This window comes from Silurus meridionalis, chromosome 3 (genome assembly GCF_014805685.1).
Source record: "Silurus meridionalis isolate SWU-2019-XX chromosome 3, ASM1480568v1, whole genome shotgun sequence".
Taxonomy (NCBI): domain Eukaryota; kingdom Metazoa; phylum Chordata; class Actinopteri; order Siluriformes; family Siluridae; genus Silurus; species Silurus meridionalis.
The window spans coordinates 21,834,624-21,860,320 of NC_060886.1; the positions used below are offsets into that span (position 1 = coordinate 21,834,624).

The following is a 25,697-nucleotide window of genomic DNA, read 5'->3' on the forward strand; positions in this document are numbered from 1 at the left end:
TTTCAGTGGCTTGCTTTAAAACCACAGGCTTGAGGTGCAGGTTGTAATTACACTGATGATCAGCTGTAATGAAGTAAAAACACTGCACTGTTATTTGGAGACTGCGTGCTGAAAAGAAGGAGTATATTTTATATTGCAGGGCTGAATATAACAGTATTTTCTCTGGGATGAATGTGAATAAAATCCTAAATCCATACACACACACACACACACACACACACACACACACACACACACACACACACACACACACACACACACACACACACACACTCACAATGACCCATAATGTAGAGTCAATACTCCACAAAGCAGACTTATTAAACACCGGCTTGCTATCCGAATCAGTGTCAGTTATATTCTATAGCCAGCTTTGTCAACCGAAAATAAAGCGTCATTCAAACTTCAGATTTCCGCAAGATATTTCTGGGAGCGGAGAGCGAAATCACACGCTCGGAGTGCTTCCGAGGACATCAATCTGGCTTATGCAATTAGAAAACCCTGTCATCATGGCTCATCCTTCCACATCCACACAGGCACAGAATATAGGGCCGTCTGCATGAAATTACCATGTCAATGCATGTAAATCTCAGGCTTTCTACATAGGTTTAGACAACTGGGCACAGCCAATGTGACCTCCGCTCTCGTAAGCCTTGATTTGTTTCGTCTACATAAAGACTCCAAATTAGCCTGTCGTCTACAGCAGAGCGTTTCTGAAACGCCCAATCTGAATAATGCACAAGGTTAACTCGAAGGGTTCAATCTATTTCGGGCCAACCCATAAACTTTCACTCATCCTTGTTTAACAGGAAGACAAACCCGCTCAAGAACATCCATAAAATATATTATTCAGTGTTACGTCGTGTTCCTTCACCGGTCTTTAGAAATGAATAGTGAAGACACCTGACAAACCGGTACGGCTCATAAGCGCGCGGAGATAATTCACGCTGGCAACTCTGATGAGCTGCCATCTAATCAAGTGCAACCATTCAGTTAATTAATTAGTCTAACGGAGCTAGAGAGAAAATGAAAATAATAACAATAGCACTTCTGCTTAACTGGAGACGACTGCCTGGTCTTAGGTGCGACGTCTCTCTTTAATTGAGAGAGAAAGATCGCTAAGAATTTCACAGTGATGTTTCATTCGCTTAGCTAATTAACCTTGTACAATCCTTCTGGGCCACGATGTGTTATATAAAGCTTTTCCTTCTTTTTTGAGTAACAGTTCCACAAGTTAAACAGATGGCCAAATCTTTTTGTGAATGTATAAGAGGATATGCCGCAGTAAAATCTGAGCAGAATTAGATATTAAAAAAAATATTATTCCACCTTACTGCCTCACTCTTCTCTGAAACACAATTTCAAAAGCCTTGTCCATGGCAAACGACACCAAGAAACACTATAATAAATTAGCACAATCATTTAATGCGATTTCTTTTACTTGTGTGTTACTCCAGATGCTGACATGTAAGCAATCAAAGTAATGGAACATTACAATCTCATCTAAAATGCGCCTATTGCCCTTCTCTCTGGCACGGCCGGTCATCATGAGGGCTGAAGCAATCTGGAAGATTTAGAGGATGTACCAGCCGTTGCAGGAGCTATGACATGACTCTCGAACCATTTAAACTCCTGTTTTACAGCTTCATCCTGATGAACTCGTTGGAAAGGGTTCATGTCGGGCTCCTGTCAGTTCCAGGTCTCTCGCATCTCCCTCCATTAGTGTGTAATGAGCAACATGATTTAAAATTGCTGTGATCAAACGGAGACGCATCATCCCCCAGTAAAGCATGTCTCCCACCCACACACACACACACACACACACACGGTCAGGTGGAGGCTTCATCTGCTCCTTTGTGTTGACTGATAACAGTCTACATTGAATCATCTGGTGCATAATGTTTTATATACGAAGCAATGACATGAAACATCGACCTACAGACATTAATGGTCATTTCAATCATATCTTTCAAAAGTAGTGCAGAACATCTTAAATATCTATGACAATAGTGCTTCTTCAGTAAGTGTTAAAAGGCAATAAATCATTATGTCTTGTGTAGACTGTGTACAGTAAACAAAAAAAAAATGTCTAAAAGGGACAGAACCAACAAATAGTAAACTACTGTAAAGCAGGTAAACATTCAACATTTAGTTCAATATTGGAGCATGCGGGAAAGTGTCGCGTCAAAAATACAATAAATACCCCAAAATAATACCATAAATACCCCAAGACCTTAGTTGAAGAAGCCTATATAAAATATTAAGGCCATAAAAATGTAATATCACTACAACCGTCCCACATCATCCACAAAAATCATCTGAAATTGCATAGTCAATCCTCCTCCTAATAGTCTCATGAAAATTACCATATTGAGGAATGGAAAACCTTCGAGAAATACGCATTTGATTTATGACTTTTCTTTATTTTAGCTGAAGTAGATTATAGATTCCATAGGTTTGGTGTCTGGATTGTTTATAAATATTTTATTTAGCGCTCTGTCCCGAAAGGCATTTATTAAATCTAGTGAGAGCATAAACAAGAGTCCAGGACCGACAGCCAACCACTCAGTGTGTTCCCCTTCCCTGTTTGTGTTTAGACTCTGTGTCTGTGTGTATGCACTGTTACTATAGAAACAATAGCATTCATAATATGTACTCAAATATACTCATACTCATGTTTAGGTCAGAACTACCTGTTCTGTAGTACAAAAATACAGCACACCTTCCTAACGGTCGGATTTGAGCATTCAACCGAGTTGTGGCATAAACGGTGAAATGTTATAGTTCAACACATCTGTAAACTATATTAGGTCTCTTCATATCATATACACGAATAAAGGATGAACGTACTGATTAATGCATGGCAGAACAAATTGTCGGAACCTGTTAGCTTCTCTGCACGGGAAGTTGAAGAAAACGATCTCTATTACATGCAAACACGGAGCCACTTCATATCTCAATTTTCAGCATGAAGCCCAATGAAATAAAAGGAATCACACTGCAGGCTCTGTAACTACCATAATACTTTTTTATTACGGCTCTCGGCTTCGCTCGCGGCTTTTTTTGTTCTGGAAAAATGAATGAAGGAAACCTAAACGAACACAAATGAACCCGACGCCACACCATCCCACTCACACCAACCCACACGCGCGCGCTTCGAAATCATGTCAATTTTCATGCGAGGCTCATGAAAAGGGCCAATTACATGGCCATCCCTTCTCTCTGCCTCCCCCATCATGGTTCCCAGCGGGTGGGCTATGACGGCCGGCTGATGGAACAGCATGACTGAACAAGCCATGCTCTCCGAGCCCATGGCGCATCCCAAAAACCGCCTGGTCCTTCCAGGACCACCGCTGCGAGACCAGGAGGAAAAGGGGAACAAAATGGTGTGCTGCGTGAGCACCTCCAATGGCTAGAAGGAAGGACGTGTTAGTCAGAGGCTTTATTTCCCAAATGAGCACCAATTACGATAATTATCTTAATAACCGCACATCAAACTCGGAGCCTCGCTTAAAAATGGCGCTTTTGTACCTACCAGGATGAAGTGGCGGCGTTTTAGCAGGAGATTCTGTGGCTTCAAAGCAAAGAATGAAAGATAAAAAAAAAAAAAAAGAATAATTAGGCGAGTTCAGCCTAATTTCCGTGCTCTGGTTCTCATTTATATAACTGTCCGAACTACAAGGAAAGAATACAAGTAATTCGGAGGCTGAATGTAGTCCAGTATTAACAAAAGGGGTAAAAAAGATGGGGGGCCAATTTCCATTTTGGGGAAAAAAAGAAAAGAAAAATCGATATTATTAGTTCAGCAAAGGAGGAACAGAAGCCAGGCTAACAAGCCATGGTGCAAATACGGAACTTTGGCTATACTTTTAAACAAACATGTCACCCTGAATCCATTACCATCCTTCTTTTCCCAATTTACACAACCAACGCTCTCCTAAAGCTTAATAGGCTAATTTATATCACCCCCAATTAACCAACAAAGCTTTATTTAAATCCTATAGTTTCTAAGCAGCACAAAGATAAAAGCCACTGCAACATGAGTGGGAGGGGCACATTACTGATGTACAGCTGTATGAAACATAAAAAAAAAAAGGAACTATTATTTACAAATTATCTGCATCATTTTACCGTGATGGCTGCCGTGCGCTAGTCGCTAATTAGCTCGCACACAGGGAGGTGGAGACCTCGGATGGGGCCAGAGTTCCTAAAGCATTTCTGTGAAATTGCATTTCTAATTTCTTAATTACTGTAATTTTCAGTCCAACACATTAGGGGAGAGATCCAGCTCAAGCCTGGAGTTCATTAAATGTTGAGAGGTTATTTTTTTTTAGCTTGCCCTTCCAAAAATTATTTGACGAGGCGCATAATGACGAGGGCGAATGAAACAACACGAGGGAAAGTCAGCGATCACTGCCAGTGCTGGATTTTTTACTTCTTTTAAAATGGCTGAAATTGTAAGCCAGGTTTTGTGCGGTCAGGTCGAATTATTTTTCAAAAATCAGTGAACAGAGATAAAAGATTACCCCCACCCCCACCCCAACCAATCACATGTCCTGTACACTTATTCTGCAGTGTTACCAAACTTCACTTATCTTCACAAGTGGACAAAGGGTGAGAGACGAGAAGTTGGCAAAGAGAGAGGATTTGGACTGAGCATCAGTGCTGGGATAAATCCTTAGGCACTAAAGCCATCCTCTGTCTGGACACTTGGCACACAACACGCACTCGCACACACGCACTCCGAACTGATGCCAGGCCGAGCTTGTGCTTACACAGAACCCCTGGAGTGTCGAATCCTGTGCAGCACCAACACGCCAGCTGTCCATAGTCACAAAACCTCTCAGTCTTTACAGCAAGTAAGAAATGGTAACATCACAGCACAGAGGCAACGTGTGTACTTCTTTCAGCCTGCTCCCATTGTGTGGAGGGTATTATCTATAAATTACATGGTCCATCACAAAAAGTTGGACTGCTATCCCCAAATCAGACAAACCCAAGCCAGAAACAATACTTGTTAAAACAGACAGGAAGGAGTGAGTTTCTGCAATCAAGTACCACTGGGATGACAGCTTAAAGCCTGTCTTGAGCAAAAATACAACCTAAGCCTGTAATCAATTAGGATGGTCCAGAAAAGGAGTGATTTGTGCATCGACTCGGCAAGGTGAACACTAAAATAAGGTCCTGCTCACCTAAGCACATCATTCCTACCCTGCTATCCTAAACCAACGCTCACTGCCACTCAAATCCACCCATGAAAACGAAAGAGAGTGGGGAAGGAAAGAGATCGAGACACTTTCGACTTGCTCATTCTCTCGGCTGCTGGACCGTGACTACTCCATACCAGCTCCATTATCAGAGTTCACACTCGGGCTAAACTTTCATTCGCTGTCGCCTCCCAGTTCCGAGCTGCTCACGTCGGTTTCGCAAGAGCTGATGATAAATTAAAGCCGCGGAACAATAACAACAACGCGGAGCAGCAGAGCACGAGGGGGGCAGTCAATATCCATCCGAAACGTCTCCAAGAGGCCATAAATTAAAGCTGAGAGACCACACGCTAGCGCTTGGGTCATGATTCCTTTAACGGCAATTTCATTCCCGCCCCTCCCGAGATAGTTAAGGACCGTCACAGCTGATTGCTTTTTAGGAATCTTTCGATTTATGGTCAGAGTGAACCGGCTCGCAGGAGCCTCCCCAGGAGGGAAACCAGGGCTTAATTGACGAGACATGATGGCCTCTCTTATTGAGCCGTGTGCTACGGTGCTCCTGCCAGGCCTGGCCTGGACTGAAAAGCCATCACTTCATCCTGCCTATAGTCATGCATCAGATCCTGCTGAATATTCATCAGCTCGTATGCCAGATCAGCCAATGGGCCGGTGAGCCTGCTGGGGGTTGATGGCGATTGGATGGGTGAGCTCTATAATCAAATCAAACTGCGTTCACAGCATCGTGGTATCCACAGGGCACAAACTACTCGACCCCGGAGCTGCGGAGAGAGCGGAGTGGCGGCACCACGAAGAGACATGAATGACAGTTAATTAATCTTGATTAACCTATTTAATAAGCATTAAGTGAGATTTTAAAGAGGCCTCATTGTAATCAGTTTCAAAGAACAAGCCTCGTCTAAATCCACCATACAAAGCTGCCATTTCAGGCACTAAAACAGTGGGGTAGGATAGTTATCCTCTGACTAAACAGTCACGATTCTCACTCTCAAGCACACACACACACACACACACACACACACACACACACACACACACACACACACACACACACACACACTTACACGTTCCCTGCAATCCTACAGAGAACTGATTTGCAGTAGTTTTGAGTGTTTAATTTCTTGTAAGCTCTCCAGTAGGCATTCAAATCCCACCAAATGTCAGAACTTTTTCTTCACTATTTTATCATCGGAACTGCGCACACATTCTAACACACACTTCTTCGGTGACTTTGTCGAGGACCAACCATCAGCAAAAACCTTCTGCAGTTACACATTAATAAGTCGACATCATATAACGATTGCGATGTTGAAAACGGGCTCGTGGGTTAAAAATACAAAGACTTCATTTATTATTAAGTACTTTGCAAACAGAAAGGGAACACAGGAAACAAACTACGCTGCAGTTAATGTATGAAGCAAGGTGACAATGCGAATCCAGCACTCTGAACTTTGTCTCTGCATTATGTTATAGTGTGAATGAGGCAGATAACCATGCCGGTTAGAAAACCCTAGCTAGCTAATCCAGTTTAGAAAGATTTTAGCAGCTAGCATGCTTGTGCATATTTAACAAGGAAACTCTCCTGAAAGCATTTAACACTACATTTATACTTATTCCATATCTATGGAACTCAAGCTGTAAAATCATGTATTAATATCTTACTAATGCCTATCAATACAAACACACGGGATCTAATGTCTGAGTCAAAACATTAGTAATGACTTATTTATTACATTTCCGAGCCCTGCAACGCCGCAAAAACAGAAAGGCGACACATCTAGCACCGTCCCCACTGAGGACGGTAGGGCGATATTCGAGTACAACATTCTCTTACTGATGTGCAAAAGTCTTCTTAACCCGTGTAACACATGAGCCTATGTAGGAGTCAAACTGTGACAGATTGCAGATCTTTCACACATTCATACAAGCCAAAGCCTAGAGTCACAGGCTAGCAGGAAAGCCAAGAACAGTAATAGTGCACTGAGAACAAGTGTGTGTGTGTGTGTGTGTGTGTGTGTGTGTGTGTGTGTGTGTGTGTGTGTGTGTCCGTGTCCCAGTCCCAGACTGCCTCCACAGTTCAGTGTTCTCTCTGCCCAGTTCACCTGCTAATTACCGACCATCAGGTGTTTTCTAGCAAGAACACGGGGAACTGCTGCCCCAACACTGAACTGAGAGTCAAATATCTTGATAAAAATAAAAAAAAAAGTGTGTGTGTAAAACATCAAAATGTTCAAGTTATCAAAGGAACATATAAATGAATCTGAATATTTTGTATCTAAACTTGAATCTTTTTAAAAGCCGATTTAAAAACCGTGTAGTGTTCGAGCTCCTGGGCAGCACAACAGAAACACGCTTGTTCTCGAGTTTAATTCTGCTAATGTACCGCCCTCAGACGTTCATGACCTGGACTGCAAGAATGCAAAATGATTCCCTCCCCTGTCACTCATCATGGGCTCTGTGAGCGCATGTATGTGGAAGAGATCCGTTACTTCTTTCAAGGGTCTTCAGCTACACTGAGACATACAACAACGTGGACAGCGGCTACAAAAAAGATAGCGTTTACAGCTTTTGCTGTGTGTCGGGTGAGAACTACGTAGGAGAGAGAAATAAAAAAAATTGGGGGAAATGTTTTCCTCAACCAAGGCTATTAAACAAACAACAAAAAAAAACCTTTGTTTATTTGTACAGATTTTTTAAAACGATTTGGAACTAAATTAAGAAACACCTGCGTAATACCATTGTCGTTACATGTTAATAGATGCTGAGCGCTCTACATTTCCTGTGCTGCAAATTAGCATACTTACGCACCGAATGAATAGCAGAGACACTCATTTCACTTTCGTCTCAAAGCAATTGAATATGTTCAGTTTCTTCTTAACAAGCCAGTGCACATTATTTCTGATGATGCACGTATTTGCTGTATGAGAACTCAAAGCAAACCCGAATGCCTGTAGACATCACCAAACTCCAGACATCTAGTGGAATCACTGTTGTTGCCTCGTAGCACGGATCATAAAACAGAACCAAGTAGCTATGAAAGTCATACGAAACACATTACAGAGACCTTAAACCCATAACGTGGCAGTAACATGAAAAAAACCCTCATTCGCTGCTGAGGAGAAAGACGCCCAGTTTTAAGTCAGTCACAGACAGTCAAGGCCAGAGGCAGGGACACTACAACACATCAAGCCAAAGTGAGCCATAGACTGTCAAGGAAGAGGAAAACACAATACATCTCTTACACTGGGCCACACATCAAGTCGCTATACAGTGAAGGTGCTTCAGGCTACAAGGGTACAAAGTAAAAAACTCATACGCTGCCTTGGATCTTAGCAGGATTATTAATGATGAATCAAAATACAAGGCATGAATTAAAAAAAAAACAATATGAATGCCAGATAAAATAGTTACGTGTTCCTCTGGCCGATGCCAATATTTAGCAATCAGGGCAGCTGATATAATGAGGATCTATAAACGGAACACATTTGTTGTCATTCTTGCTCTTGTCTTTGCAACTTAGCAGACATGACTGAAAAAAAGCTACACAAAACCGTTGACCGGGGGAAACACTGCTTGCTTTATACATTTACAGTTCTAGCTCCTCCGGATTTCCTGTTTGGATGCTGAATACAAACGACCGCCACCTGCTGGAGTGTTATGCTCTCGCATGCAAGCACAGGTTGGTGTGTCAGATGCGGCTGCCTAAGAATCGGCCTAATTTGCACCCGATGTCGATTACCAACACTTTTTTTTTTTTTTTTTTTTTTAATCGGTCGACCTCTAAAATGAAGCTCAGGATTGCTCTCTATTATCACTATTAATATACAAATACATAGCTTTTTTTTTTTTTTTTTAGAAAATTGTACATAAAAAAAAAAAAATAAATAAAACGATAAAGGCTGTAGAGATAAGAACTACTGTAGGCAAGCACAAGCATGGTCTTACATTATGCAAGTTAAATCTATTTGGCTGGAAAAGGATGGACAAAATGTCTAAGAGTAGGCATCATATTGCTATAAAGATGTCATGAGAAATAAAGTGCTAGAGAGCGTCCCTATTTTGCTGTATGGCAGAGAAACACAGAGAGAGACAGGGGGAGAGAGACAGGGGGAAAGAGAGAGAGAGAGAGAGACAGGGGAAGAGAGAGAGAGAGAGAGAGAGAGAACAAATGCAGCAAGGGCAGAGGCTGTGTATTAGCAGTACAGTGAGCAGAGACTGGGTGATTGATTCGAGCCCTGGCCAGTCCGCCTGCCTGCCCTCGGCCCATGATGAATGACTCTGGGTTTTAATTAACCTCCTGCACACACATCAATATTATTCAAACATGTTACTCCTATTCCCTTTCGCCTCCATTACACGGTAACCTTTAAAACACAGCTTTGGGGCTGTGAAAAATTGTAAATACTCCATTCAAAAAAAAAAGGAGGAAAAGAAGTTCACGGTGCTCTTTAATTTTTCTGTGAAGTTTTCAGAAAAGCGTGCTGATAACGCGAGATGATTCTTTGCTCTAGAGGGCAGTAGCGAGCAGAGACCCATGGATTTGGGCTGTGATTAGATGCAAGACTTGGCTGAACACCAGAACACCACCGCTGCAGCCTCGTAATCAGCTTTGCAGCACAGACTCGGATGAATATTCAAATTTTATTTTCAGCTCAACTTCTGCTGAGAAAGTGTTTTCCTACGTACCACTTCATGACCACTTTTTCAGCTGAATATAGTTAAAGAGCGGTGGCCACTTAGCACATTCAGTGTGTGTGTGTGGGTTGATGTTTTCTAGAACAAAAAGAAAAAAACCCACAGTGCATTAGTTTTGCCAAACTAATAGAAGCGATCAACTACAAAAATGTGCCCCTTTACCTTCAGTATTTAAGGTAATTTATTTTCAATTAGTGAAGTCTTATTTTTCATTCTGGGATTCACATAATCCTCTTCAAAAAGCTAAATCCATAATCGTTTATAGTCCAGCCCACTTAAGTACAAAAAAATCAAATTATTAAATGAAAAACACAACCTGGGAATGTAATGACCTAATATAAGGTATTAATATCAGAACCTATTGTACGTATGCTACATGTTGATTGATCATTTTGAAAGAGGTGAAAGTGTGTGATTTACATGAACATCACTTTGTATTTAATTGGATGATGATATCTGAGGAGTACACCGATATCCAGGAATAATCAGCACTGCTTCTAAAGAATCAGTTTCTACTCCTTCACCTCATTTATGTGATTACTGGAAACAAACAGCAACTTTCAACTGCTTTACCGGGATATTTTACAACTGTGCAAATCTCCATACATACATACGGAGAGTCACCACACGCACATCTAAGTGATTAACTTAATCCTACAAGTTGAAATCCTGATAGGAAAGGTCTGAAAGACTCCACTCAAAATATACAGAGCACAGAGGCCAGAATAGTCTGATGAGTATGAAAGTTAAGTACCGTAAAGCGGACTATTAAGCGCACCCAAATATACGCCGCACCCACTGAATTTTACACAGATTTTTATTTTGAACATAAATAAGCCGCACCTGTCTATATGCCTACATTGAAACTAATGAACTTTACACAGGCTTTAATGAAAGACAGTGTCTGTTACACGGCTTGTATCTAAACAGTAGCCTACCAAGAAAGTCATTGTTCACTGTCTTCCTCCTTCCTTTTACAACTATTTCTCTCGGGAGTTTTTCTTTTGGCATCGTCGTACGTTTAAAAATCACCATCGGTGAATCTTTTCTCCCGATGCCCTGCAGCTCAGAACACAGGTGGAGTGCGGTTTTTAATGCCCGGTTGTTTTCAGCATGTTGAATGATTCGCATTTCCTGTAGACAGTACGAGTGAGCGGCAGGTCAAACGTCAGAGGAACCTCATCCATATTTATGATGTGGCCCAATTTAGTGGGAGCGCATCTGATTTAATATAAAGAGTTTCATTGGTTCACCTGAACCCGTTCGGCAATTTCATTGGCCTAATGTTATGGGGTAAAGTTTTATGGCGGCGTGAAGTTTGTGAAACCGTGAAAAACCCAGGAAAAATCCATAAATTAGCCGCTTTATTGGTCAAGCCGTGGGGTTCAAAACGTGGAAAAAAGTAGCGGCTTATAGTCCGGAAAATACGCTAATCTACTGTATATTCTATGTTTATAAGTGCATTTATTCTTTTACTTTGTCATTCATGCACATATGTTTAAGTGTATTAAAGTTAAGGAATTGAGTGCTAATGTGTGTGTGTAAAGGACATGGTCACTGGGGTGAGGGCCTGCTGTGTGGACATGAATGCAGCGCTCTCTCTCAGCTTACAGGTCGTTTTCTCTGTAAAAGAGGGGGTGGCTTTTTATGACAGAAACTGTGAACACACGCCTCGATTAGATAACCGACGCATTCCGAACGCTGCCTTGCTACAGAACCCTGTAAGGAACAGGTTTTAAGGAAATAAGCGGAGGCTTCAGGGACGACAGGGAGAAAAACTAGAAACTGTCTCGCTCTTTTATAGACTCGAAGCATTAAGCGAGAACAAAAACCTAAGCATGTGCCACTGGCTTAATCTGCTTCAGCATGGATGTTTCTGTACTAATGTCTCCCTAGAAAAACGCAGTTGAAATCTGGGCGTGACTTCCATATCCGAGCGTCATTTGGCTGTGTGAAAGACGTGCAATCTCTATAATCTTTATAGATGGCGTGTGAGGAGACGTCTGCGTGTTTCAAAATGAGGCAAAACAATAAAGCAATTATCCTGAAGAGACCATAAAAAACACATTTACACAAAGAATGGGGTGCGATGAGTTCCTGGATCAACAGGAAATGCTAATGTCGCCTGTGACATTTGGGAAAGTTGTCGCCATGGCAACGTCGCCGCAGTGAAAGCACATTCCACATCCCATCATGGATTTATGAGCTAATTCCTGCTTACACAGAATCCAGGCACAATAGCTCATGTCTGCGCCCGAGTGCATGTGTGTAGAGTTTGTGTGTATAAGCGTCTCTATGAATAATAAAGCAATTAATGTGAGAGGAAAAAAAATTGTTGATGTTTTATAATTTATTAAAATAGACTTGTGCATAAATGGCTTATCAGAAACCTCTAATTAAAAGCAACTCAGGAAAGGCTAGGAGTGTTAAGCTCCCTGTAAATCAGCATCTATTTACAAGTATATAAATGCTTTGAAAAAGTAATTAACCTTTCGTTTTTTTTCGGTCAAAAAGAAACATTAAATAGAATCATGGGGCAATATTATAGTCATAGAATACACTAGTATAATCTTCTAAAGGGACAATACTATAGAAATGATAGTTGGATATATTTTAGAGTAGTCAATGTGCAGCTTGTATAGCAGTACAGATTTACTGTCCTCTAAAAATAACCCAACATACAGCCATTATTGTCTAAATAACAACAAAAAACCCTTAAATGAACATCAAAATTGTGTCCAAAGTGTCAATATTTTGTGCGAGCACCATTGTTATCTAGCAAAACCTCCTGAGCATGAAATTGACCAGCGCTGCACAGGTTGTTGCTGGGATCCTCTTCCACTCCTCCATAATGACATCACAGAGCTGCTGGATGTTAGACACTTGACGCTTCTCCACCTTCTGCCAGTACGAGCAGCACTTCTCAGACCATGATGCTGCCACCACCATGCTTGACTGTAGAAAAAGACACAATTTTCAATGGTACTCCTCACCAGGGCATCACCACACCACCATCTGTGCCAAACAAGTTTATCTTCGTCTCATCAGACAACAGGACATGGTTCCAGTTATTCATGCTTTTGGACAGTTTGTCTCCAGCAAACTGTTTGGGTAGCTTTCTTGCGAGTCGGCTTCAGAAGAGGCTTCCTTGATGCAAACCCCACTTGTTGCAGTGTGAGCGTATGGTCCGAGCACTCAGAATCGGACCTTCCGCTTCTTCGACCTCTAAAACAATGCTGCAGCACTCGTGCGTCTCTTTTTTTGAAGCAGTATCTGCACCTGATGCACAGCACCAGGACTTAACTTCGTTGATGGACCCTTGCGAGGTCTGTTCTGATTGGAACCCGTCGTGGGAAACTCTGTATGACCCTGGTCATTGTTCTGCAACTCAGTTTCAGAGTGTTACCGATCTTGTAGCCTCTGCATCTTTGTGGAGAGCAACAATTCTAATTCTCAAATCCTCAGAGAGTCTTTACCATGTTGAACATCCCAGTGGTCAGTATGAGAGAATTGTACTCAAAGCACCAAGTTTTAACTGCTCTAATACAGAGATACAGTTATTTAGACTGCTTTTCCCCAGCGACCATTACTGATGATTAGCGACCTGCTGAACTCACGCTCTGGACAGGTAAACGCTATGGAAGCCTGTTTCCACCACATTAAAAGAAAAGGTTTGCCTAATTCAGACTTTTTTACCTTGCAATTTTCTCGGTACCTCGCAAACCATTTACTCGATGGAACAATCGGTAGAATACTCAATTACTAAAATAATCGATAACTACTGCCCTGTTCTAAATCAAGATACACAAAGTTGGATGGTCGACTAAACAAACAAAAAAAAAAGAAAAACATGAACATGAGGAATAGGACATATATAGAAAAATAGCACTTTCGTCTGAGCATGTTGCATGATCCGGTGACAAAATGAAGTATTATGCCTGCTTTATGTGTTTTAGAGGAATCATATATTTGCCTTCATGTAGGAACACCGTGTAAAATTAAAATAAAAACAGAATGCAATCATTTGCAAATCGCATAGGTACAATATTTGATTCACAATAGAACATAGAAAACATCTACATTTTTTAAATTTAGGAAATATTCCATTAAAAAAAGAAAAAGCACAGGGTACGTGTGAAAAGGCAACAGAAAGCTGGTAAAGTGAGTGGTACTATAATAAAATAAAACAAGTTTTGTATAAAATGTATGTATAAAAATTGTACCTTAGAGAGACAAAGTCTCTCAGAAATAAAGAAGGCAGAGGTTCACCAATCCGCAAAAAACTGCATCTACATATTGTGAAACAACTTCAGAATAATGTTGCTCAAGATTAAATTGCAAAGACTATATATATCTCACATCTACAGCACATAATATAATCTTGAATCCTAAGAAATCTCTGCGTAAGGACAAGGGCGAAAATCAATATTGGATGTGATGTGATCTTTGACCTCTTAAGCAGCACTGCATTAAAATAAGGTTAAACTCATTGTTAGTGAACACAGTTCACTGTGCCATCAAGTTAAAGCTCTATATGCAAAGATGAACATGATTCAGAAACACCATAGTCTTCTCTGGGCCAATGGTCATTTTAAATAGACTGAAGCAAAGTGGAAAAATGTTCTGTGGTCAAATGAATAAAATGTTGATATTCTTTATGGAAACCATGGATGCTGCATCCTCCGGACTAAAGAGGAAGTTGACCATCTGGATTTTTAACAATGCTCAGTTGAAAAGCCTGCATCACTGATGCTATGGGGGTGCATTAGTGTCTATAGAATGGGTATGAACATAATATACAGATGGCTATTACTATAAACTGAAATTTACAGAAGGATATGTGCTATAAACAAAATATATGGCTATTACTATAAACAGAAATCAGGTGGATATTTACAAATAGTAAGTTAGGCAATAGTGAGCAGCAATGCAAAAAAAGAGCAAGTGTGCTATATGTATACATATGAGGCAACACATGGAGCAAATTCTCTTTGTCATTCATCACAATGAGTAAGATCAAGAAATATAGCTGTTAAATGCTGCAAAGAGCTGAGCTTTATAAAGAATGAAGAGACTATAAGGAAATAGCAAAAATATTAAAAATACCCAGTACACCAGTGATAATTAAGACGTCCCATTCAATTGAAAACATTATAAATCAACCTGGAACATGATGTGCTTCTATATTGTTCAAAAGACTGTGAGGAGGATGGTTCAAGTATCCAAAAATATCTCCAAAGATCACAGCAGGAGAATTTAAGTAGTTAGTTGTGTCTTGGGATCAGAAAGTCTCCAAAACGACAATCCAAAAATCACCTCAATCACCACAAATTGTTTGGAATGTTTTCAATTTAAAAAAAAGTCCAAAACAAACTCAACTCTCTTAATTTTACCAGATACGACAATAAAATAGGCTTCTGTTGCTTTCTAGCAATGTACACCAGAGGTGTGTTTGGCAAACACAGAGAGAAAGCCATATGGAAAACTACCTTATGCTCATGGTTAAATATGGTGATGGCTCTTTAATGTTTTGGTGCTGCTGTTTTTGCCAGACGGACGTTTTGCTAGGATACAAGGCATCGCAAACACCATCAAATATCAACTTAATTTTCATTTCAAATGAACACCTGGACAGAAAGCTTAAAATTCACCATGCTTGGATCTTCCAGCTGGAGAACAATCTAAAACATACATCAGAACCACCACAAAAATGGTTTACTGACCACAGAATCAATGTCCAACCTGTGGGGTAAACTGAAGAGGAGAATCTACCACTGTGAACCTCAAAATGTAAAGCATTTGGAGAAAGTCAGTGTGGAGGAATGGTGATATTTACAGAAATCATCAGAATTGTCTGGAACTTGATATGCCTACATTTTGAGGTAATGGAAAGTGTGCACTTGAACTCTTTATCAGAGTGACTTCTACACATGTGCTTCAACAGAAGGTAAGTCAGATGGAGTTAGACCAACTGCTTATAGCAGGGCCAGTACCAGAACTTAGCCTTGATTTAAAAACAAATCATGGTCATAAAAACCCATTTAATAATTTCTAAACATTTATTTCCAGTTTAACATTTTAGAAAAATCCCACATTATATTTATTGTGGCCTCAGACTGTTAAGATTCACATAAATGATCAATATTTTTAAATGCTAACGTGAAGTAAACAAAATTAAAATAAACACAGACTAAAAGTAAAACATCAGATCTTAAATCTTGAATTGTGTATTTGGTTTTTTTCTTTGGTCATAAATATTGAACATGTATTTGCTTTAGGCCAAATGTAATTTTCATAACATCACATTTGCTGATAAATGGACATTGAACTGGAAAAACCACAGTTTAATGAATAAAAAAAAAAAAAAAAAAAAAAAGAAAGAAAGAAATGTAAGTTACAGGAATTGAGATGCATGAGGACACACAGGCATGTTTTGAAACTGTGCAGCCCCTAGAGAATCCAGGCCCTACTTTATACAAGGTTTGATTTGTAGTTCAATGCTAATAGCTGTTACAATATTTAAACCACAATTGTTTTCTCTTTTCAAATGCAAAGAGGCGCACACACACACACACACACACACACACACACACACACACACACACACTTTGTGCTTATGAGGCAATGTCCCAGCAATTCACACAAGCAGATCGACACGTCCTGGTTTGTCTATTAATTAGCAGAGGGAAATCAAAAGCTTTGCATGTGATAGGCCAGCTGAAATGTGTGTGAATTCAATTAAGAGGAATATGCCCTTTGAGTTATCGAGTTAAGAATGACCGAATTAGGAGAAGGATAAGAGCGAAAAAACCAAGAGAGAAGACAAAGCTAACACTCGGGAGAATTGTTGTGAAGAGCACTTGAGGGAAGATGGCTCGTGTGGACACTGCACTTTTTTGGTTATAAATATGACTGAGGTCTACTTCAGCATTTGGAAAGGTTCAAATTTCCATATGAAACTAAATTCCCTAGCAAAAGGAATGCTATATTTCCATAAATGACTATACAGTGGGCTGCTTTAAATGTCGCATGACAATTTTCCTCTATTTTTCTTCTACTGTAGTCGTATCCAATTCCCAGTGTGGTGCCTTTCTCCACCATCACACCCGGGAATGTGTCCCTCCAATACTCTCAAGTCATACATTTGAAGGTCCTAACATTACATTATTGTTTTGCATCTCAGTGTGTTTTCAGGAAAATGCTAACAGCTTGAGGGTGACATACAGCCACACTGATGCTAAACGGTCTCCAGTGTAGCACATCTGCTTTTTGAAGATGTTTGAAGGAGCTGGAGTCAAACATTTAGCCTGATTCAGTACTTCTCAACTGAAAGGCTTGGTATTTTGGGTGTTTTGTTGTTTTTTTTTTTGAGAGTACCATGCCAGAAGACTGAATCATTTCCCTTAGAGCTCTTCAGCCTTACCTTGTCCTTGTTTTCCACCAGATCAGAAAGCACATCATCGGGATCCAGAATGCCGCCATCGCAGTACTCGACGTGGTGGGTCCGCACCAGGAAGTCTCCCTCCTGTAGAACACACAGGTCGACATATCCCATCACACAAAGCACACAATGCACCGGCCGTGACCCCGGGCCTTATCACAACTCTACAAACACCTCTACAAGGCTGTTCCCATAGTGCTATCTGATACCAAAAATCAAAGCTGTCTTTAAAACAGGCCATGTTTACGAGCGCTATAAAAACACAGAAACCTAAAAAGAATGCAAGTGAACTTTGTGTGAAGACAAATACATTTTCAGAACACTGGTGACTGGAAAGTTCTTTTTGTATTTTTTTATTTACATGATCTAGTTTTGGATCGATGTGAAATAGGGCAAGTCAATCATTTAAGAGAGGGTCTATGAAAGGGCTATGCTAGCAGTGTTGCGCTATGCTAAAACTCATTGCATTGGAACTCACGGCTGCGGCAGTTTAATTTAGGCCACTGGTTTGTTTACATTTTGGAAAACAGAACCGACTGCATTTGCCAGAAAATACCATATGCAGGTGGCATTAAAAAAATTAATTCTATGAAAAGGATTAATAAAAAGTCTTGAGCACTTGACTAAAGCTAAACTATAAATGCTGTAAACGAGGCTAAAGCCATTTCTACCTCTGCCCCTTAATAATGATTAAAATGATTGATGTAAAATAAACTCACCAAACAGACATGACTGGGTCTGCTATTATCCAAAAATGTATTCTGGGACGTTTTTCTTAAAAAATTGATCATTATTTAGTTCTTTGCCACAACTGATGCAGCCCATCAAGAGCCTGACAACAAGCTCATAAATAAAATAATTTGTTTAATTCATGCTGATTTCCTGAACAGTGATTTGTTATTAAACACAATTAGAAGCTTTGGGTTACTTTGGTTTCAAATCTGAATACAGGCGGTGCCACGGGACTACACCTTACAGTCTGATCTTTTTATATAGGCTTTATTATTTACATCACCTGCACTGCGTATAACACCACTGGAGTGAATGCTGTGTTTTTTCAACCTAAGACACTGTGTCCTGATCATTTTGTCACTAGGTCACCTTGATTTACATTGAATAGTTAAAACGGCATTAGCCGCCTGTACAGAGTCGTGAGCTCCAACTGGCCTCTCTCATGCTGGAGGTCTAATAATAATAATGATAAAAGCAATAGTATAGCTCATTATAAAAGGTATATGACAGCTCATATTCTAAATAAGGAGCATGGACGTTACACTTTACCGGTTCACCGAGAGGCTGTTAACTTTCTACCAATTAGATTATACCATCAAAAGATAAAAAGGTGGAATGCAAAAATGTGGATATATAGATTCAGCTTTGCCTTTATGGCACAACGCACAGATAAATAGTCTCTCAAGAGCTCATGTGCCGACATGCCACTACTGAAATGCTCAGAAAAAGAAGCCATTAGCTGTGACAGTACCATCCGAATGGTTGCAATGCAATAGTGCATTGTTCCATATTACTAAGCGATCTTAGTTAACAGCAAATCATAGCCACGCAGAGCACGACGGGAAAAACTGTGTGGGTTTGAACCACATCTAATTCAAAAATCAACAACATTAAAGGATCTGAATCGCTCCTTAAGTAAATTAAAATCATCTAGTTAATCATTTTCAGCTAAACAATTTCTTAGCTACTTGCCTGTAAAGAGGCCGACTATTTAGTGGCAAATCATGACTTTCCGCTGACAGACAAGCTGAGAGGTATTGCAGCCAAACACGTAACCCCATCAAGGCATAGGTGGATTTTTTTTTTCCCCCGATAGGCAATCCTTATTACAGAACCCAATGTGTCTTATAACAAGGCCAGCTGGGAGAAATCATGATGATCCCTTGAATCTGAACAGTCGGGAACTGCTGCCCTAAACCTGAGCTGTATGGAAAGAAAATGGGGGCTTTATAATGAAATATGTATGTGTTTATACTCTAAATCTCAAGGGGTGCCTGACGCTGCATTCAATTTACCCAAGAAGCGATAAAGTTGCAAAAAAAATATGAACGCATCTTTGTTCATTTTAAATGAGGAACAAGCTAACCAACCTACTGTCATGACTGGGGTTCATTCGACTCTTTAAAACAATGATCTGTATTAGATTTCATCTCATATATCAGCATCTAACACCTACAGCATCATTCATTTAAAAGGTAAGACGTGCTTTTTTATTTACTGCTAATGCTGCACCATTTTCAGGGTTCTGGTGGTGTAGACCCCAGGTAGGTACACCAAGCTGAGGTAATGTTTTTTCTAGTTCAAGGGGTTTTAGTTGAATTCAGCATTTAAGTTGATTTACAAGCAGGAACATGTATACAGATGCACTCAACAGCGTTTATTTAAATTGTTGTTAGAGTGAATCAGAAAACATTTTCCCCCGATAAACATGACTATTATAGGGTTATTAATTGGTCAAACGTATGTGGACACGTGGCTATCCCACTCACATTCAGACATTCTCCAACAGGGTTTTGTGGACACATTGAATTGTAAAGAATTTGCAAACCTGTTCCTTGACCTCAACCCCAGTCCTTTTCTCCTGACAAGTCTTTGACTTTACAAATGGCTCACAGTCACGCAACATAATTGATTCCAAAGCCTTCCCAGAAGGGTTAGGTATGTAAATGCTGTTAGAAAAATGTTACAAACGCAAAATGGGTTACCTTTGTGCTATTTAAACAATAATAATAATTTTTTTAAAGTTTGATCGCAATTATAGCACCAACTTGTATTTGAACCCTATGCTCATGGCAGGTTCATCTCCGAACACTCTCCTACTCATCACGATAACGAATCAGTTTAACTTATGTTGAACGAGGAATCTCGGAGTTCATTGTGAGTACGGAGAAATCCACTGACAATGATAATTTGCCATACAAATATAATTCATGGAATAATCACATAAGCTCAGGTTGCAGTCAGTTTTGCTGCTGTTGTTTTTACTGTACTGTGTTTTGTTGTTTGCATACATGCAGTATGTAATCCTGTGTAAAGGTCCACTTATCTTTTAGTTCTGTGTCGTCTCGTGTAAATCTGTTTATGTACACAGCACCTTGGTCTTGGAAAAATTCTGTTTTGTTTCCACTGTGTACCATAAGGACTGTATATGAAAGCAATGGCAATAAAAGCACCAGAGTTGAATTTAAGCCGTGTACACTAATACCCGATAACGTATGGTAACATTCAGTACAGAACGATCTGCAGAGAATATTCATGTTCAGTATAACAGGTCAACCTGCTGAACTATAGCTGGGTAATAGTTGAGGTAATTAAAAAGTAATAATGAACTGCAAAAAAAAAAAATTATAATTTTTTAAAAAGTTGCTCTGAACATCAACAGGTCACTAAACAACCTCAATTGCACTGACGTTATTTAAGGAACCTCAGGGCCTCTACACATCTCACAACTGATGCAAAACAAATTTCAATGAGGTTTTTTTTTTTACTAGGCAGCTACTCACTCCAGACTGAGTCAACAGAGTTCATGTATAATCACTTGGTTAATTCAGAAATTTGTAACAGGCATAAAACATTTTCTTTTTACTGAAAAGGTGGTTAGATTTCACAAACACTTTGCTCCACATCATCAGGACAACACTTAAAATGCTAAACACGATTATTCACAGTAAAATCTCATTTACAATTAAGAATCATGTACATTTCTATTAAAAAAAAAGACCCTGGAAAAACTACAAAAAAGAAAATTAATAAAAAAAAATAAATGAACATATGAAATGAAGCTATAATTTGTTTAGTTTTTTTTTTATAAACATTCAGGTTGAACACAAGAAGAGACTTTCACTTACAATATATATTTTTTTTTTTGCAGTTAAAATTTTTCAAAATTGGGTGGTCTGGTTTTCCCTGAAATGTACAGACCTACTGAAACACCTCCTCGACATCTATTTGGGAACTTGAGATGGTTTCCACAACTCAACCAACATTAAACCTCACAGCTTTAGAATTACAGGATAAATAAACATCTCTAGATCACATACCTTAGAGACAATTAAATCTAATACTGTCTGTACAGTTCACTGTTTTGAGGAGGAATATACACGTCGCTTGTCACGCCCATCCTGGGTGTAAGTGATGAGAATAAAGGTCTTTTATTCAATCATTTTTGGCCCTTATTAGTCAGCATAACACGGTATTAGAGACAATCGTACTGAAGTTGAGAAAAGAAGAGAAATCAGCTGGGTCAGAACATCATATTTCTCTCTGATTTGTCTCTATTCACTAAGTATACACTGTGCATTTGTTCAATACGTTCATTACAGAAGACATCGTTTAGATGGCATCAAAGCAACTCTGTAGCTCACAACTGGTTCAAGACCAATTTAAACAGTGTCAGAAAATTGTAGGAAGCTACTTACTTAAAATATGTTGGTTTGAACCATGTATTAGTGACTAATTATCTTAGCTCAAGACAAAAATAAAGCCAAAGCCTGACAGGTTTGCTGGGTTAAAAAACAACCCTACACCCAGGATGGCATGCCATTTCCACAAAAATAAGGTAATAATGAAAATGCTGCATTAAAAGATGTTCGAGGGTTGCTAAAAGCAATTTTGCTGTCATGGATGATGCTCTATAGATGCCTATGGGAAGTAATTACAGTCCTGCATTTTAAATTTAGATGCAAGCAATTCACTAAAAATATATAATGTGCAGAAAATGGGTTTTTAGAAGAGTTTTCTTCAACTTTGACAATGGTATCAGGAGACAATATAAAACAATAGAAGTCGAACACTTGTGCCAGTCCTTTGCACAGATATTTTTAAACATTTTCAACATCTCGTCAAGCGTCGCATAGTAGGTTAAACACATACCGTAGATATGAACTGGGACAATCTGCTTCTAAGAATATTTTTATAGACTGATTTAGAGAGGTGTATTTTTTTCCATTTTCTTTAACAGCTTTATATAGATTATATATATATATATATATAATTAAATAAAAAAAAAACACCATTCTTAAATAAATGCTTTGAAATTTCAATGTCATCTCCATTCTGGCTCCAGGTATCATTACCGCAGTCACATCTGGGCCCAATGCAGTTCAAGGAAATGCATTAAATATTTCTATTGAAATTTAGTGTAAATATGCAAATGTTATATTATTTCAAAGTTTCATTCTTGCCCATCTTAAAGCAACAGCTCAATCCAGCAGTCCACATGTATTTCTGAGTCCAACAATAGAAAAATATTTGTAGTGTGAATTATACGACAACAAATAATGCTCTGTTTTGAGCAAGTATCTATGTTTCTCTTAAGATGACAATGTGCTGTGCTCACAGGAATGGTATTTGGTTTTGCAGTGTATGCTGGTGTTTACAGGAGTCTGCTTGAGTTAAAAAATGTTAGTGTGTAACCCACAGGCTTTCACATAGTACAGTAAGATTTTAAATCGTAAGTTAATTCATACAACTGGATGACACAATATGTTGATCGATTTTGTATCTTCCAATCAGCATGTGACCAGTGATGATGGTGGTTAAGATGCTGGACTGCCAAACTGAATGTCAGAAAGTGAAACCTTTAACTGCTCAGCAGTATAAATACAGATAATTGCTCTGTATGAGGGCGTTTGCCAAATGACAAATTTAAATGATGTCTGGGAGGGCGTTCACACTGGTTTCATCCAAAACAGAACATGGTTCACTTAAAAAAATTGCAATATGAAAGGGGTCATGCAGACCGTGTAGAAAAGAAACTGCAGTAACATGCCGAGACTACCTGAGGGAGGTGGTCCGAGTTTGGTCGCAGTGGAAACGTCTCGCAATATCGTTGCAGCAGGCAACACCATTTTAACTCAAACCAGAATATAAACTTCATAAAAGTGCTAAAAATACTGCATCGCTGTCTCGGCACTAGATTTTAAATAGAGTAAAGAGATTCCAGTTCAATGAGAGGACCCATGAACCTAAGCTCTGTTCTTTAAACACTTGAGATTACTGAATTCCAAAGTCATCATATTTATGCAATCCATTTTTGTCTTTCATGAAACTTTGGCCCGAAGTGACTGTACACTGCAGAAATGGCAACATAATAGAATCATACAGGATATGCACTACTTCTAAGAATTCCCTTAAATGTCACAAGGCGAAAACGTGAAGATGATTTCGCTCGGTCTTGAGTGAATCTGTAACACAGCTTGCAACGAGTGGCAAGAGGTACACAAGGCACAGAGAGGCTCATATTAGATGCATTATGGCTATGCGCCTGTCGGTACAGAGTCTATTAGAGAGATGCAAGCAGGACACTACAATAAGGCTCATTTCCTGCTCTATGACAAGTGAATGAGGCCATGTGTGTAGGAGCAAGCGTATAATGAAATGATGGAAATCTCCAGAACGCTCATTCTGCCCTGCGGATGGCGGCGAGCAGCACGGCTCGGTCCGTATTTGTGACTTTGTGCCTTTGTCTTAGATGTCAGGGGTCCATTACGGAGCCTAAACGTCGCTACCGCACTCGTAACAGCGGCGATGATGACAATGATAATGATGCAATAAGAGATGCTAAGATCGTTCTCAGAGATGGACAGCACCTTCGCATCGCATCTCTGTGCTTTCTGGTCAAATATGAAAATACCAATTTCGATCTGAATGGAGTTTAATAAACACAGTGATTTCTTCCCCCTGCCTCATTTTCTGTTATGAGCTGCAAAATGGCCTGAATGAAATGAGATACTTTATATGTGGTATAGCACAAATGAAATTAATATTTGAGGGGCATAGTGGCTCTCTCACAATCTGTGTGTGTGTGTGTGTGTGTGTGTGTGTGTGTGTGTGTGTGTGTGTGTGTATGTATGTGTGTGTATGTGTGTGTGTGTGGGCATAATCAGTAGTTAAATGAAGCTAGCAGGCACAGGAAGAATCCTGTTCCGACAACACGTCTGCTTGGTCTGCTCAAGCTGAAGCTCAAGACGTCCAGCAGACTCCCACTGCTCATTAAGAAACAATGCCACACACATACACACACACACACACACACACACACAGTCACACAACAAAAAGTCACAGAACATTTCTAGGCCCAGAGGCATAACAGAATTACCACCAAGTCTATAATCATATTACGGGCCAGTGTCCATTCAGCACTATGATCTAGTCACAAAAGGAATGTTTACTCAGCTAGAAACAAGATAACATACAACAGCTTACTGGTGTTATTGGTATGCAAAATACAAACGATACTACTTCAGTGATCAACTCGTCAACAACACAGACTCGATTGCTAGTAAGTGTTTTAATGCTCAGTTCCCTAGTGAAGATCTAGGCAATTTTTCGCTGGTCTCAAGTAAAGTGCTTGTGAAAAAAGTCAGACTTGACTGACAGTCTGCTCCTCACTTCAATTTTCCTCAGCCTTATTGAATCATGCATCACTGGTTATATGATTCATTAGAGGGAAATATAAAAAATTTATTCTGCTGCCCCATCATGCCAATGTTCAATATCCGAGATGTTTCTCCACATTCATACATAATACATACACCAATCAGCTGTAACATTAAAACCTTGACAGGTGCGGTGAATACCATCGATTATCACATTACAATGGCACCTGTCAAAGGGCGAGATATATTAGGCAGCAATTTTTTTAAGCTGATGTGTTGGATGCAGAAAAAAATTGAGAAAGTGTGATTGCAAAACCACCGGATCAGAGCATCTCAAAAATAGCAGGTCTGATGGGAGGTTACTCATATGCAGTGGTTAGTACCTAGAAAAACACGTCCAAGAAAGGACAACTGGTGAACTGGCCGTGGTTGCACAAGGCTTAAAGATGTATAGTGGGACTGAAGGCCAGTCACGCCAGCCTGATATAGCCATTACATATTGTCAAAGAAAATGCTGGCTATGATTTTTTATTTATTTTTTATTTTTTTAAACAGTGCAGCCAAAATTGCTTACAACGGGCACTCACTTATCAGAACTGGTCCATGGAGCAAATGGGAGAAGATGGTCTGGTCTGATCAATCACATAACCGGTCAGGAGTCTCTTCCACCATTTATTCCTACCTAAAATGTTCTGCTTGCTGTTGAATTGACACTTATGTTAATTAGATACCAGCATCAGCAATCAGAACAAGTTTAAAACAGAGCTCACACTCTAACCTGATTGGTGACTTGCTGCGTATTTGACCAGTTATGTTTTTATTCACTCTTTAATAATAAATAAATTTAAAAACTGATTTCGCAAAATGTAGTGGAGTTAAATATTTGACTTTTTGAGAAATGTAGTGAAGTTTGAGTAAAAGTCTCCCCATATGGAAATACAATGG

At 39.6% G+C, this 25,697-nt stretch overlaps 1 protein-coding gene across 2 annotated transcripts in view; it reads right to left on the reverse strand.

The window, feature by feature from the left end:
- pard3bb (par-3 family cell polarity regulator beta b) overlaps positions 1-25,697 on the reverse strand; it is a 256,037-nt gene that overhangs the window by 219,311 nt on the left and 11,029 nt on the right. For both annotated transcript variants that reach the window (XM_046845136.1, XM_046845137.1), the window contains exon 3: positions 17,344-17,445. In XM_046845136.1, the coding sequence (XP_046701092.1) occupies positions 17,344-17,445 (102 nt within the window). The remainder of the gene's footprint in view (positions 1-17,343; positions 17,446-25,697) is intronic.